The following is a 15,389-nucleotide window of genomic DNA, read 5'->3' on the forward strand; positions in this document are numbered from 1 at the left end:
GGCGGGCAGTAATATTTTTTCCCGATGTAAAATCCATTGGGAAAATAACACTCGGCGATAAGTCTCCTAAAAAAGCTCGTCAGTTTCCATTTTGTGCCAAAATGGGCATGATACGATTTCAGCGGTAAAATTGGCATTAAGTGGGCGTTAAGCATGCAAAAAAAGTGGAGGTTCCAGCCCAATAAATCAATGTTACTGTATTAAATTGCAGTTCAATTTATTGAAATATTAAGCCTTGTATAATCTAGCAATAAAATTGATACAGAATAAAATCAAACAAAAGATAATAAAAGTGACAAAAATATCCTTCAATTTCTATCAAGTTTCAGTAAATTTAATAAAATAATTGGAGTAAATACTTCAAAATAGAAAAATACTTTTAAGCTGTAATACTGGCCCGAGAACAGCTAGCAATTTCAAATAATGTTCAGTAACAAAATTGATCCAAGTCCTCCTCTTCCCTCTTCAAACATCTTTTTTGGAAAGTAAAAAATAATAGTAATTGATGGGTTTTTTTATAGAAGAAACATAGAAACACAGAAATCTACAGCGCAGAAGGAGGTCATTTCGGCCCATCGTGTCCGCGCCGGCCGACAAAGAGCCACACAGCCCTCGGTCAGCAGCCCTAAAGGTTACATATAAACCTATAAGCAATGAACAATATCGGAAAGGTAAAGAGCACCCAGCCCAACCAGTCCGCCCCACACAAATGCGACACCCCTTGCACCGTAGCATTCTACACTCTACCCTACCGGAGCCATGTGATCTCCTGGGAGAATCAAAAACAGATAAAAACCCAGGCCAATTGGGGAAAAAAATCTGGGAAAATTCCTCTTCGATCCATCCAGGTGATCGAAACTAGTCCAGGAGATCACCCTGGCCATATTAGATTCCCTGCAGTACACCATCGTATCTGCGCCAGCCAACAAGAGGTTATCCAGTCTAATCCCACTTAGCAGCTCTAGGTCCATAATCCTCCAGGTTATGGCACACCAAGTGCCCAGCCAAGCACCTTTTAAATGTGGTGAGGGTTTCTGCATCCACCACCCTTCCAAGCAGTGAGTTCCAGACCCCCACAGCCCTCTGCGTGAAGAAGCCTCCCCTCAAATCCTCTCTGAAACTTCCATCAACCAGCTTAAAACTATGGCAGCTCGGCAGGTGAGAGATCCCCTCCACCAAGGGAAATAGGCCCTTGCTATCCACTATATCCAGGCCCCTCAAAATTTTGTACACCTCAGTGAGATCTCCTCTCAGCCTCCTCTGTTCCAATGAGAACAAAGCCAGCCTATCCAATCTGTCCTCATAACTAAGATTCTCCATTCCAGGCAGCATCCTAGTAAATCTCCTCTGCACATTCTCTAGTGCAATCACGTCCTTCGTATAATACGGTGACCAGAACTGTACACAGTATTCCAGCTGTGGCCTAACCAGAGTATTATACAATTTAAGCATAATCTCCCTGCTCTTGTATTCTATGCCTCGGCCAATAAAGGCAAGCATTCCGTAGGCCTTTTTAACCACCTTATCTACCTGGCCTGCTACTTTCAGGGATCTGTGGACAAGCACTCCAATGTCCCTTTGTTCATCTACACTATTAAGTGGCCTACCGCCTAATGTGTATACCCTTTCCTTATTAGCCCTCCCAGAGTGCATTACCTCACAATTCTCTGAATTAAATTCCATTTGCCACTGCTCTGCACACCTGACCAGTAGGTTGATATCCTCCTGCAACCCATGACTGTCTTCTTCATTATCAACCACACAGCCTATTTTAGTATTCTCTGAAAACTTCTTAATCATACTCCCTATATTCAAATCTAAATCGTTGCTATATACCACAAAAAGCAAGGGACCCAGTACTGAGCCCTGCGCAACCCCACTGGAAACATCCTTCCAGTCACAAAAACATCCATCAACCATGAAAGAATTATGAAAGAACAGCATAACCACATTTCTCTTGCAAAAAAAAAAGGTAATAGGACTGATAAGAACACATGAAATTCAGCTCATGGCAAGAGTCATGAATGCAGTAGTGTCTCTTACTACTCTCGTGTTTAACACATCTCTCTCACAGATAGATAGAAATAAAGTAGACACGCTAAATAGACTCTGGAATTGGAAAATCATTATGACCCATTTTGGAAAAGAGGCCTCATAGTAAGAATTGGGGCGAGCTGCCAGCACCTGCCACACCTCCAGAGGCAGCTCGCTCGTTAGTGGTGCTCCAATTTGGACTGTGTGCTTCAATGGCAGTAGCCCTCAGGTAAGGCTTGGGGAGGGAAAGGATGGGGGAAGAAGAATGGGGAGTGGGGGGCGATCATGGACCAGCAGCACGCAGTAGTGCTGTGGAGCCGGACGAAGCACTCCTGCTGCTCCAGTCTCCACAGGAAAGATTTGCTAAAAAAAACATACTTTTTGCCACTTTTTAATTCTCAGTAATCCCACTGAAACCAGAGTGGAGCGGGACGGATCAGAGCAGGCGCAACTCTGCTCAGTACTGACAAATTTCGCTGAAGGGTCCTTAACCAGCATATGAACGAGGTGCAGGGTATGGATCAGTGAAATTGGTAATTTTTTTCCCCCTTTTTTCTGCCTGGAAAATGGGTGCAATGAGGACTAATTTCTCCCCCTCTGGCTTTCAGTCCACATTCGCAGCAACAGAAAAAGGAATATGTGGAACAGATTAAAGAGAATAATGGAGAGTGGCACCGTAAAAGATAAAATGTGAGAATCCAAAGATTGCTCTATTAAATAAGACAAATTCAAGCATATGGTAATATATGGCCTTAATGAAGCTAATCATTGTAATTAGCTCTTAAGCTTGGCCATAACTTTGTCCATACCTAACGTTTGGATGGACAATAGATGCTGACACTAAGTGCAAAGATGTGAGGGAATGTTCTTTCCCTGAACAGCGACTTCCTTACCTTGATTAGCATAAATATAAGTTTTGGTATATTTACAAATCAAATAAACATTAATTTGGGCAAGGGGGGGGTGCTTTTTCCTTCTGAACCTAATTGGACTCTTGTATCGTAATACAAGATAAATAATAAATAACTGAACAGAAAATCATTCATTATTTTGAAATTGTATGCAAATAAACATATATATTATATTGATGGTATAAGGTTTCATTGTATCTGAAAAGTTTACAATAGTCAACTGTATATATTGGGCCTGAAATTGGTGGCCTTACTGCCCACTGCCGCCGATATTTTTCGCTGCTCTCCCCTCGGTGACTGATTCCTCTTGGTCCACTGCCGGCGGGAGGGTAATAACCCTGGGAACCGGCCACTGACAGCCAAGTCGCGTAAGTGATCACCCACCCGCCAAGCTGCCATATTGGTGCGGGCAGGAGTCGGTGGGAGTCGGCGGCAGCAGAGGGAAGAAGGACTGCTGCATGGAGGAAGGTCTAACCCCGACGGTAAGTAAGAAGACCTGCAAAAAAAGGTTAGTGAAGATGTTTTACATTTGTTTTTCAGCATTTTACCTGTGTGGGTTCCCTTGAAGATGTTCTGGTGGTTTTTTTTGTGAAGATTTTTATTTTTCAGTGCTCCCCCCCTCCCTCAATCCTCGGCGGTACTTTGGCGATGATCACATTAGCCGCCGAGATTGAGAGCTTCCACTTGCTGCCCCCCAGAATGACAGCGTTAGCCGTTATTTTGCCGCTAGGCGGTATTGCCATCTCTTTCAGAAGGATCTTCCTGGCAAAGTACTGCCCGGTCTCTCGCCAGCCATCAGCGGTCCTTTGGGCAGGCCTTGGCATTGACCCATTGACTCTTGAGATTAACCATTACATGATTTGTTTAAATTCTTACCACAAGCAGAATACTCAAACATCTAAGTTCCTCTGCAATATATGTAGAAAAAAATTATTAAATGCATTGTATTCACATCCGGGGCAGAACTGGGTGGCCAGGCTATATCGCCTCAAGCCCCTATTGTTCTCCTCCCCATCCCCATCGGGACCACTGCCGTCCACTCTTTCTCTGCCTGCCAAGGGGGAGGAGGGGTCGGGCCCACCTTGCTGACTGGTTTTCCTCCCACCCAATCCTCTTATTGTCACTACCCGAGACACCAGTGCCGAATAACTCGGTAAAAACATATAATTATTAATCCTGATGCAAACTAATTCATTCACTCTATGCATAAGGTTAGAAAAATCAGATTATAGGAAACACAGGTTTGTGGGAAGCTGATTTTGATGCAAACATGAATAGCGTACATTTGGGGAGAGCCCAAATTGTAACAGAAGTTATAATCTGATTTGTGTTGTTGGCTATAGATCATTTGTTTTATTACAGGAAGACAATATATTCAAAGTTAGAATAGACTTACCCTTCCAATCTCACATCTGGCAGAGTTCTATTAAATGCAATCATGTCACTGGCCATGAGATTAAACTGGTTGATTTTGAACAAGTCCCTCATTTTCTCCTGATCTTCCTTAGGAATAATGACTGCCTTTCCCATCTCACCTGGACCTTCTTGTGCTCTAGACATGACAGCTGGAACATAGAAACAATGTTATAGAATGGAACACTGAATATAAACATACATAATAATATAGACTTATTTCATTAAATCCAAAATACACTAATCCACTTCATTCCATATTTTTCACAGGAAACCACATTTATTTCACGTCATTTGCAATTCATAACTTGAGAGAGTAAAAATCCTGACTTCAGCGAGAACGATGCACTGCAGGACATACGACATACTGCTTACTTGATTTGCAAGTGGGAACTTTCCATAAACTAAAGATTCATGGGAACGCCTGTCTATGCAATGGGTTACCTGTGGGAAACACATGGAGCAGGAAACTGCTGCTGTAACAGGGCAGTCTATCGCGGACAGATGGTACTCATAATGTCTGCATTTATTCTTTGAAGAGATGGGAAAAACTAGCAAAAAAATTTGTGACTGGATTAGAGCACCCTTCATTAAATCCATACACAAACATAATTTTCACAAACCTGCATTTTTTACAGGGCTCTTGCAATTATGGAATATCACCTAGTTTAGAATGTTCCTGACAATATAAAATGATGGCAGCCAACACATGCACATGTGCAGAAATAGATGGGACCACTGATGAGATGAAGGAGGCCATTTTATATCTGAAAGTGAGAGAATGGTGGAGATGCTAAATAAGCATCTGTTTTTATGAAGAAAGGTGAAAGAGGACTATCGGAATACCTGAGGAGGATGTGGAAGTACAGGTTGAGCATCCGAAATCCGGAGTTCCGAAATTCAGAATGTTCCGGAATCTAGACAGATCCATGGCGGGGTTGTCCAGAATCCGGAAAATGTTCCGAAATCTGGACCCGCCGCTGCCCCTCACCCGCTCCGCCGCCAGACTCCCCTGCTCAACCGCCACCCAGACCTCTCCCCTGCTCGAACCCTCATTTTGCTCAGTAGTACCTATTGTAGGCAGTGACACGAGTCTAATTACAGACAGAGTAGTTTGAGTTACTTGTGCAGTACTGTTGACATCGGTTGTCTGCCTGTTACAAAAGAGACATAATAATATATATATATGTCCAGGATTGAACTCTGTCTGAAAAGGTTCGAGATTTTACTGTTATCCATGCCCCCACAGCCCCCCGCACTTTCAGATATAAAATGGCCTCCTTCATCTCATCAGTGGTCCCATCTATTTCTGCACATGTGCATGTGTTGGCTGCCATCATTTTATATTGTCAGGAACATTCTAAACTAGGTGATATTCCATCATTGCAAGAGCCCAGCATTTCCGGATTTGGGATGTCAGAAAGACGTTCCGAAATCCGGAAATAGCCGAACCTTGGCCCGGGCGTTTCTGGATTTTGGATGTCGGAAAGACGTTCTGGAATCCAGAAATATGGAATGGCCTCGGTCCCGAGTTTTCTGCATTTCGGATGCTCTACCTGTACTTAATTGGCTGTAAAGCACTTTGCGAGGTCCCAAGGTTGAGAAATGCACAATATAAATTCAAGTTCTTTCCTTTTTCCTGTTTTAAATAATTAAATAATTTTAGGTTTGCAATTTTCTTCACACCATTTTGCATAATAGCCTATCAGTTACTAAATTCTAAGGCTGGATTTTCAGCTTTTGCGCATTCACCTGTTTCCAGTCGCAATTCGCGGCGGATTCAAAATGTTATCGCCGGGCTAAAGTTAGCGCCAGAGCGAGCAATTTTCGGCAAATTAAAGTTCACAAGGAGCATTAGCGTTAACTCTGGCATTGCACCACAGACTTTGTGTGCCGGAATCTAAAGTACCAGTGCTCAAAAAAAATCGGCCGTTCTGCGCATCCAAATTTTTTTTTTTTCTTCCTATGCTTCTGGCCTGCTGTCGGTCACAGATACTATTGCAGGGCACGGTCATGCACATGCGCAGTACACCCGGGGCTGAATCAGCCATTTTACATTTGGATTTTCATGATAGAGGACAACGAATCAAGACAGTGTGCCAGGCGATTCAGCCACGAGGCAAATGAAGCTCTAGTGGGGGCTGTGGAGAGAAGATGGCAGGAGTTGCATCGTAGGGATGGATCTAGACCACTGCCATCGATTTTTAAGCAGATTTGGAGGGAAATCTCTGAGGAGGTCTCTGCCTCAGGCACAGTGGTCAGGAGTGGCACATAGTGCCGAAAGAAGTTCAATGATCTGTCAAGGGTCGTTAAAGTGAGTACAATTTTAATTCATTCACTCCTTCATTACTTCAAATCTAAATCTGACACGCTATTTGTTCTCATGCTTTTGGTGTCCCTCAGCACTCTGTGGGTTGCCTCCTAAAATGCAGGACACATAGGTAGGCTTAGTTTGGCACCCTATTTGTCATGAATGATTTTTACACATTATTAAGATTACTTTCTGAGATCTCATAAGATGGTTCCGCACTTCGATGTCCTCCTCATGAACTACATGCAACTTCCAAGGGCATTAAACAGAGGACTGTATTACATTCAAACAATATGGTATAAGTGCTTTGATGGCTATCTGTGGCTCAAGAGCAGATGGACCCTCTTGTAACCATTCCCATTTTCATCTTTGCAGGCCAAGAAATCACACAATTGCCAGGTCCATGTGTGGACAGGCGGCAGTCCACCTCAGAACTTGCCACTTATGGACATTGAGGAGAGCCCTGCACACTCCCTGGGCTGGGTTGAGGCAATGTCATGCAGTGTATGTGGACTATGGTTGGTGCAATGTCCTGCACACGCCGTAGGCTGGGTTGGGGCAATATCATGCAGTGTCTCTGGACTAGGTATAATGGAGTAGCGGCGGTCCTTCAAATGAGCCTGTGCTATGCGACCTTCCTCATGTCACCCTGCCTCCTCCCCTGCTGTTAACCACTCGTCTGTTGCTTATTATTTCCAGATGACCAGACACAGGCACAGCATCCCTCAAGGGACCACTCCATGTCAGGGCATTGTCTGGAGGAAGAGGAGGAGGAGGATACCGATCAGCCGACTCTGGCGCAGATGCAATCCCCCCGTTTTACGATCAGCACTCACCTTCTCTGAGGACGACGACGTGACTTTCTCGGGATTTGACAACTCTGAGGCTCCTGGGACTAGTGGCATGCAGCAACGCAGTTCTGGGGTCGAATACCGTGTGCCATCTCTCCGGAGGGCGAGTCGGTAATGTCAGGCTGCTGACAGACAGGCAGACATGGAACTGGACATGGTGAGAATGTCCAGAGAGAGCATCCAGGTCAGCCGTCAGCTCCTTGATGTCTTGGGTAGGATTCCCGCGAGCATCGACAGTCTCAAAGCGACCATTACAGAGGGAGGGTTGCAGATTATCGGTGCGAGCCGTGAAACCTGCAAGGCCATCAATGCCCACACGAGGCTGGTGGCCTCCAGCAGTGTCAGTGGAGTCCCGGAGAGTGTGGCACGAACCCTTGCGGAATAAGGTGCATCACAGGCACAAGCTCTGCTTCAGCTTGGGCAGGTGATGCAGTCCATAAACGCTCCCGCCATACTCTCTGCATTCCCCACTAGCACACCCAAACCAAAACCACCTGTGACTGGTGACACCAATCAAGAGGCTAGCCAGTCAGAAGCCAGGCCTTCCACGCCACGAGCTGCTCCAGTATGTCCCTAGGCGGCATCTCCATTGTCTCTCCCCCTAACACAGCAGCGCTCTGGCAACCTTGCTGCACGGCATCTTGGTGTCACTTTGGTTAGGAGCAGCAAGCAAGGGAGGGTGATACAGAGAAGGGGGGCAAAAGCCAGTGGTTGAAAATCGTGGGGCAGGGGTTGCTGCATTATTTGCTTGATGCTGGATGCATCCTATGTTTTGTGTTGCATTACAGGTTGGACCTCCTTTATCCGGGACTCCCTTATCCGGCACCGTCCCTCGTCCGGCATGATTCTGGTGGCTGGGGACGCATGCGCAGAACGCAGCCGACCTCCACCCCAACTTTGGGGCCGCGCCGACACTCGCTGGGGCCCGCCGACACTCGGCCCACTGGGGGCCCACCAACACTCGGCCCGCCAACACTTCGCGGCCTGCCAAGAGCCTGCCGACACTTCGGGCCCACCCAGGGCACCGACTTCCTCCCGAACCGCCCCCACCCCCCGGCCTCGGGCTGACTTCCCTTTATCCAGCAAAATCCCTTATTTGGCACAGGCCAGATCCCGAGGGTGTTGGATAAAGGAGGTTCAACCTGTATTATATTCTGGATTATTATGTTGAAAATGTTGTTGAATGATCACACTGCTGGATGCAGCTATGTTATTTTATTAAAGTTTCACAATTAAGTTTACAAAGTTGACAAAGTTTACAATGTTTAATAAACTCTTTTCTTCACCTTAACCATTCCTGTGTAGTGTCTCATTTTCAGAAGATGGGAATAGTCAACGTAGTGCGATAGTGACCAGGCAATGGTCAAATGTGCCGTTGACTCTTCAAGCAAAGCATTCAATTATGAGCTGCCGACGTAAGGCTTTTGCAGTGGGGAAATCTCCACGATGCCTCCCTGTGGTTGTGGTGGCTCGCCAGGCTCCTCTTCCTCGTCTTCCTCTTCCTCCCCCCCCCGCCCTGTCTCCTGAGGTGGTCCTGCAATTCCCATTGGCAATTCCTGTCCCCTCATGATGGCTAAATTGTGCAGCATGCAGCACACCACAATGAACTCAGAGACCTGCTGAGGAGAGTATCGTAGGCAGCCTCCAGAGTGGTCCCGGCATCGGAAGCATTGCTTCAGCACTCCAATTGTCTGTTTGACGACGTTGCGTGTGGCTGCATGGTTCTCATTATAGCGGTGCTCGGCTTCTGTCTGAGGGTTCCAGAGTGGGGTCATGAGCCAGGTGGCGAGGCCATGACCTTTGTCCCCGAGCATCCAACTCTGGCCTTGTGGTTGACACTCGAACATGCGTGACACTGCTCTCATGCAAGATGAAAGCATCATGGATGCTCCCTGAATATTGGGCATTGACAGCCATGCTGCACTGAGTATGGTCGCAGACGAGCTGCACGTTCAAGGAGAGGAATCCCTTTCATAGAAACATAGAAAATAGGTGCAGGAGTAGGCCATTCAACCCTTCTAGCCTGCACCGCCATTCAATGAGTTCATGGCTGAACATGAAACTTCAGTACCCCCTTCCTGCTTTCTCGCCATAACCCTTGATCCCCCGAGTAGTAAGGACTTCATCTAACTCCCTTTTGAATATATTTAGTGAATTGGCCTCAACTACTTTCTGTGGTAGAGAATTCCACAGGTTCACCACTCTCTGGGTGAAGAAGTTTCTCCTCATCTCAGTCCTAAATGGCTTACCCCTTATCCTCAGACTGTGACCCCTGGTTCTGGACTTCCCCAACATTGGGAACATTCTTCCTGCATCTAACCTGTCTAAACCCGTCAGAATTTTAAATGTTTCCATGAGGTCCCCTCTCATTCTTCTGAACTCCAGTGAATACAAGCCCAGTTGATCCAGTCTTTCTTGATAGGTCAGTCCCACCATCCCGGGAATCAGTTTGGTGAATCTTCGCTGCACTCCCTCAATAGCAAGAATGTCCTTCCTCAAGTTAGGAGAACAAAACTGTACACAGTACTCCAGGTGTGGCCTCACCAAGGCCCTGTACAACTGTAGCAACACCTCCCTGCCCCTGTACTCAAATCCCCTCGCTATGAAGGCCAACATGCCATTTGCTTTCTTAACCGCCTGCTGTACCTGCATGCCAACCTTCAATGACTGATGTACCATGACACCCAGGTCTCGTTGCACCTTCCCTTTTCCTAATCTGTCACCATTCAGATAATAGTCTGTCTCTCTCTTTTTACCACCAAAGTGGATAACCTCACATTTATCCACATTATACTTCATCTGCCATGCATTTGCCCACTCACCTAACCTATCCAAGTCACTCTGCAGCCTAATAGCATCCTCCTCACAGCTCACACTGCCACCCAACTTAGTGTTATCCGCAAATTTGGAGATACTGCATTTAATCCCCTCGTCTAAATCATTAATGTACAATGTAAACAGCTGGGGCCCCAGCACAGAACCTTGCGGTACCCCACTAGTCACTGCCTGCCATTCTGAAAAGTACCCGTTTACTCCTACTCTTTGCTTCCTGTCTGACAACCAGTTCTCAATCCACGTCAGCACACTACCCCCAATCCCATATGCTTTAACTTTGCACATTAATCTCTTGTGTGGGACCTTGTCGAAAGCCTTCTGAAAGTCCAAATATACCACATCAACTGGTTCTCCTTTGTCCACTTTACTGGAAACATCCTCAAAAAATTCCAGAAGATTTGTCAAGCATGATTTCCCTTTCACAAATCCATGCTGACTTGGACCTATCATGTCACCATTTTCCAAATGCGCTGCTATGACATCCTTAATAATTGATTCCATCATTTTACCCACTACTGAGGTCAGGCTGACCGGTCTATAATTCCCTGTTTTCTCTCTCCCTCCTTTTTTAAAAAGTGGGGTTACATTGGCTACCCTCCACTCGATAGGAACTGATCCAGAGTCAATGGAATGTTGGAAAATGACTGTCAATGCATCCACTATTTCCAAGGCCACCTCCTTAAGTACTCTGGGATGCAGTCCATCAGGCCCTGGGGATTTATCGGCCTTCAATCCCATCAATTTCCCCAACACAATTTCCCGACGAATAAAGATTTCCCTCAGTTCCCCCTCCTTACTAGACCCTCTGACCCCTTTTATATCCGGAAGGTTGTTTGTGTCCTCCTCAGTGAATACCGAACCAAAGTACTTGTTCAATTGGTCTGCCATTTCTTTGTTCCCCGTTGTGACTTCCCCTGATTCTGACTGCAGGGGACCTACGTTTGTCTTTACTAACCTTTTTCTCTTTACATATCTATAGAAACTTTTGCAATCCGCCTTAATGTTCCCTGCAAGCTTCTTCTCGTACTTCATTTTCCCTGCCCTAATCAAACCCTTTGTCCTCCTCTGCCGAGTTCTAAATTTCTCCCAGTCCCCGGGTTCGCTGCTATTTCTGGCCAATTTGTATGCCACTTCCTTGGCTTTAATACTATCCCTGATTTCCCTTGATAGCCACGGTTGAGCCACCTTCCCTTTTTTATTTTTACGCCAGACAGGAATGTACAATTGTTGTAATTCATCCATGCGGTCTCTAAATGTCTGCCATTGCCTATCCACAGTCAACCCCTTCAGTATCATTCGCCAATCTATCCTAGCCAATTCACGCCTCATACCTTCAAAGTTACCCTTCTTTAAGTTCTGGACCATGGTCTCTGAATTAACTGTTTCATTCTCCATCCTAATGCAGAATTCCACCATATTATGGTCACTCTTCCCCAAGGGGCCTCGCACAATGAGATTGCTAATTAATCCTCTCTCATTACACAACACCCAGTCTAAGATGGCCTCCCCCCTAGTTGGTTCCTCGACATATTGGTCTAGAAAACCATCCCTTATGCACTCCAGGAAATCCTCCTCCACCGTATTGCTTCCAGTTTGGCTAGCCCAATCTATGTGCATATTAAAGTCACCCATTATAACTGCTACACCTTTATTGCATTGTATTTCGATTTCAGTAAACCTCTGGATTGAGTAAAGGTGCTCTCGGGGCGATGTGCATACAGTCAATGCCACCTTGAACCTTGGGGAAGCCAGCAAATCATCCAAAACCTGCAGCCCTCTCATTTTGGGTCTCCTTGGGTCATTGTGAAGTTTATGAAGTCCATTCTGCGTGCGTACAGTTCATTAGTCAACTGGCGAATGTAGCAATGTGTAGCGTGCTGCGAGATGGAGCATATGTCTCCCGCTGATGCCTGAAAGGAGAAGGAGGCATAGAAGGCAGTGCACAGTCACTTTCACCTCAACGGGCAGCGCAGTCCTGTTGCCACTGGTAGGCTGTAAGTCTGCCTGTATGAGCTGACATGTCTCTGTGACCACTTCTTTTCGGAAGCGCAGCCTTCTAACGCACTGTGCCTCAGAGAGCTGGAGGTATGAACGATGTTTCCTGTAAACTCGTGGGGGTGGGGGGTGGGGGGGGCGGGGGTGGTGCTAAGGCCTCCACCCCATACATCTGTGACCTCTTCGAGTACATTACAAATGATCAGCTCAAAGCCGTATGAATTTCGCAGCCAGGATTACTGGCTCCCAAAATAACATGGCCCCCCTCTTTTAAAATGTCTTTAAATGTCCTTTAAAACAAACTAGAAACTCAGATAAACTTCCCAATCAAAAGTATGCAGTAATGCAGCGTTCGTCTCCCAATCCTTTTAATGACTCAGAACTGCCACTTTCTCCTCTGTTTTCAAGATAGTGCCGTTAGCGCCTGGTGCGCCCCGGGTCAGATCGTTTTTCTTGGCAGGTTCTCGGGCAGATGCGAAATCAGGTGAAATGCTCGAAAGTTCTGCCCAGGTCGCTAGTGCAGTAATGCACAACGATTTACATCATCCAAACGATCAAAACAGCGGCGGGGCAGTAGGTTTTAGTACCGCCGCAAAACCATTGGCAAAAATTCTACTCAGGCGCAAAATCTTGTGCGCCTCATTTCACGTCCCAAAAATAACTATTGCACCCCGCCGAGGCGCTAAATGGGTCACAAATGAGCCAAAAATCCAACCCTAAGACATCAAATATTATCAGCAACCAAACAATCATTTTGCTTGTGTATCCCACTCATTCTTTCACTTTATTCATTTTTTCATGGTTGATAATTCTTTCTAATTTTAAGCTTTGATTTATTAGTTGAGTAAGTCATAAATACCCTGAATAGTTGAGTTACCAGCTCCATTCTTAACTATGGCAAACATAACTCTCAAGCTGAAAGCTATCAACCCAAAGTTTAAAATGATCATTGTACAAAAACGCTCTGAATATCGTTTGATTTGATTCAAACTGTCTGCAATTCCTATTCACTTTTCGCATTTAATACAGATGAATGAAATACCCATTACCAAGCAATTTTGGGACTTCAATAAATTGTTAGCCATATTTATAGACTTTGATCTTTTACACTGTGTGGGTACAAATACTATGTTTGCTGTTTATGCATTAATATTCACCTATGGGGCTAGTAATGAGTATTTACCAGTGGAATATCAGTGGAACATATTAACATGGAAATTATTGTATCATACAAACAGTTAATACGCTCCTACCAAATATCTTATCCATTATTTTAACTAAGGCATTCGACAGTTTTTCTTGAATTCATCATTGCTTCCATTAAAATAACAAATTTGAAACAAATATATTTAGCATTCATACAATAATATTGCTCACTGCACTTTCCAGACTATGAGCATTTAAGACAAACTATTCTTTTTGTTGTCTTGTCATTACAAACTTTGATTCTACAGTGAATTTAATTTTTATTACAGCATTACTAAATAAAAGAATGATCTCGGCTCAACCCAAAGTCCTTCATAGCCAATAAAGTACTTTAGATGTGTGGTCACTGTTGTAATATAGGCAAATGTATCAGCTAATTTGCATACAACTTGAACCCACAAACAGCAATGAGATATATGACCAGATAATTTGTTTTTTGTGGTCTAGGTTGAGAGATATGTCCGGAGTGATTATGTGCACAAACACTTGTGTCCTTCTGCACATGCGCGCCGTGGATTCCTCCCCTTTTTTCACATGCGGGCTCAATCCGGTCGCATGTGCGGTGTACGATATATGAGGAAGCCAGAAATGAGGCTGAACTGCATTGAGCCTGAGCCTGCTACTGAGGCTTTTGGGTTATCTATCGAAAATCAGTGACTATACTAAAGAAGCCTCCAGGACTTTTGCCTAGAATAGCGCTGTGATTACCTACATGAACATTTTCGCGGCCTTCTAAGAAAGGAAATCGGAGTTGGAAGAGAGAGAGACTATGGCAGAAAGAGAGAGGGCGGGAGGGGAAGAGGGGGGAGAGACTGGGGAGAGAGAGAGAGACTGGGGAGAGAGAGAGAGAGAGAGAGAGACTGGGGAGAGAGAGAGAGAGAGAGCGAGAGAGCGAGAGATGGAGAGCGAGAGAGACTGGAGGGGGAGGGGAGAGAGAGAGAGAGAGAGAGAGAGACTGGGGGGAAGAGAGAGAGAGAGCGAGAGAAAGAGAGACTGGGGGGAGAGCGAGAGAGAGAGAGAGACTGGGAGAGAGAAAGAGAGACTGGGAGAGAGAGAGAGAGACGGGGGGGGAGAGAGAGACTGGGGGGGGGGAGAGAGAGAGACTGGGGGAGAGAGAGCGAGAGACTGAGGTGGAGAGCGAGAGACTGGGGTGGAGAGCGAGAGACTGGGGTGGAGAGAAGGAGACTGGGGTGGAGAGAAGGAGACTAGGAGAGAGAGAGAGGGACTAGGAGAGAGAGAGAGGGACTACGAGAGAGAGAGAGGGACTGGGAAAGAGTGAGGCAGAGAGTGAGAGAGTGTGAGAAAGAGTGAGTGAGAGTGTGAAAGAGAGCGAGTGAGAGTGTGAGAGAGCACGCGTGAGAGAGTGAGAGAGAGCGAGTGAGAGAGAGCGAGAGAGAGTGAGAGAGAGCGAGAGTGGGGGGGGAGAAAGAGAGAGAGGCAGAGAGAGCGAGAGGAGGGCAGTGAGAGGAGGGCAGAGAGAGAGAGAGTGGGGGGGGGAGGCAGAGAGAGAGAGAGTGGGGACAGAGAGAGAGAGAGAGAGAGAGAGAGCGAGAGTAGAGACAGAGAGAGACTGGGGGAGAGAGGTCAGAGAGACTGGGAGGATGCAGAGAGTGAAGAGGCAGAGAGAGGAGATGGGAGAGAGGGGTCGGAGGGGAGAGGGGGAACTCAGGGAGAGGCCAGGAACTTGGTGGCGGGTTAAAAAAATGCATGGAGAGCACAGTGGGGATGGGGAAAGAATGTGATCCTGGTCTAAAGAGGGTGAATGAGAGTGAGAACATAATCCAGATGTGGCAAGATAGATCACGTTCTTCCAACCCCCCCCCCCCTTTACAT

The 15,389-nt window shown here is 46.0% G+C and overlaps 1 protein-coding gene across 1 annotated transcript in view; it reads right to left on the reverse strand.

The window, feature by feature from the left end:
* Positions 1–15,389, reverse strand: part of galnt13 (polypeptide N-acetylgalactosaminyltransferase 13) — an 899,812-nt gene that overhangs the window by 666,802 nt on the left and 217,621 nt on the right. Inside the window, exon 3 of the mRNA XM_070875629.1 lies at positions 4,342–4,510. Coding sequence (XP_070731730.1) covers positions 4,342–4,510 — 169 coding nt within the window. The remainder of the gene's footprint in view (positions 1–4,341; positions 4,511–15,389) is intronic.

This window comes from Pristiophorus japonicus, chromosome 3, assembly GCF_044704955.1.
Source record: "Pristiophorus japonicus isolate sPriJap1 chromosome 3, sPriJap1.hap1, whole genome shotgun sequence".
Lineage (NCBI taxonomy): Eukaryota > Metazoa > Chordata > Chondrichthyes > Pristiophoridae > Pristiophorus > Pristiophorus japonicus.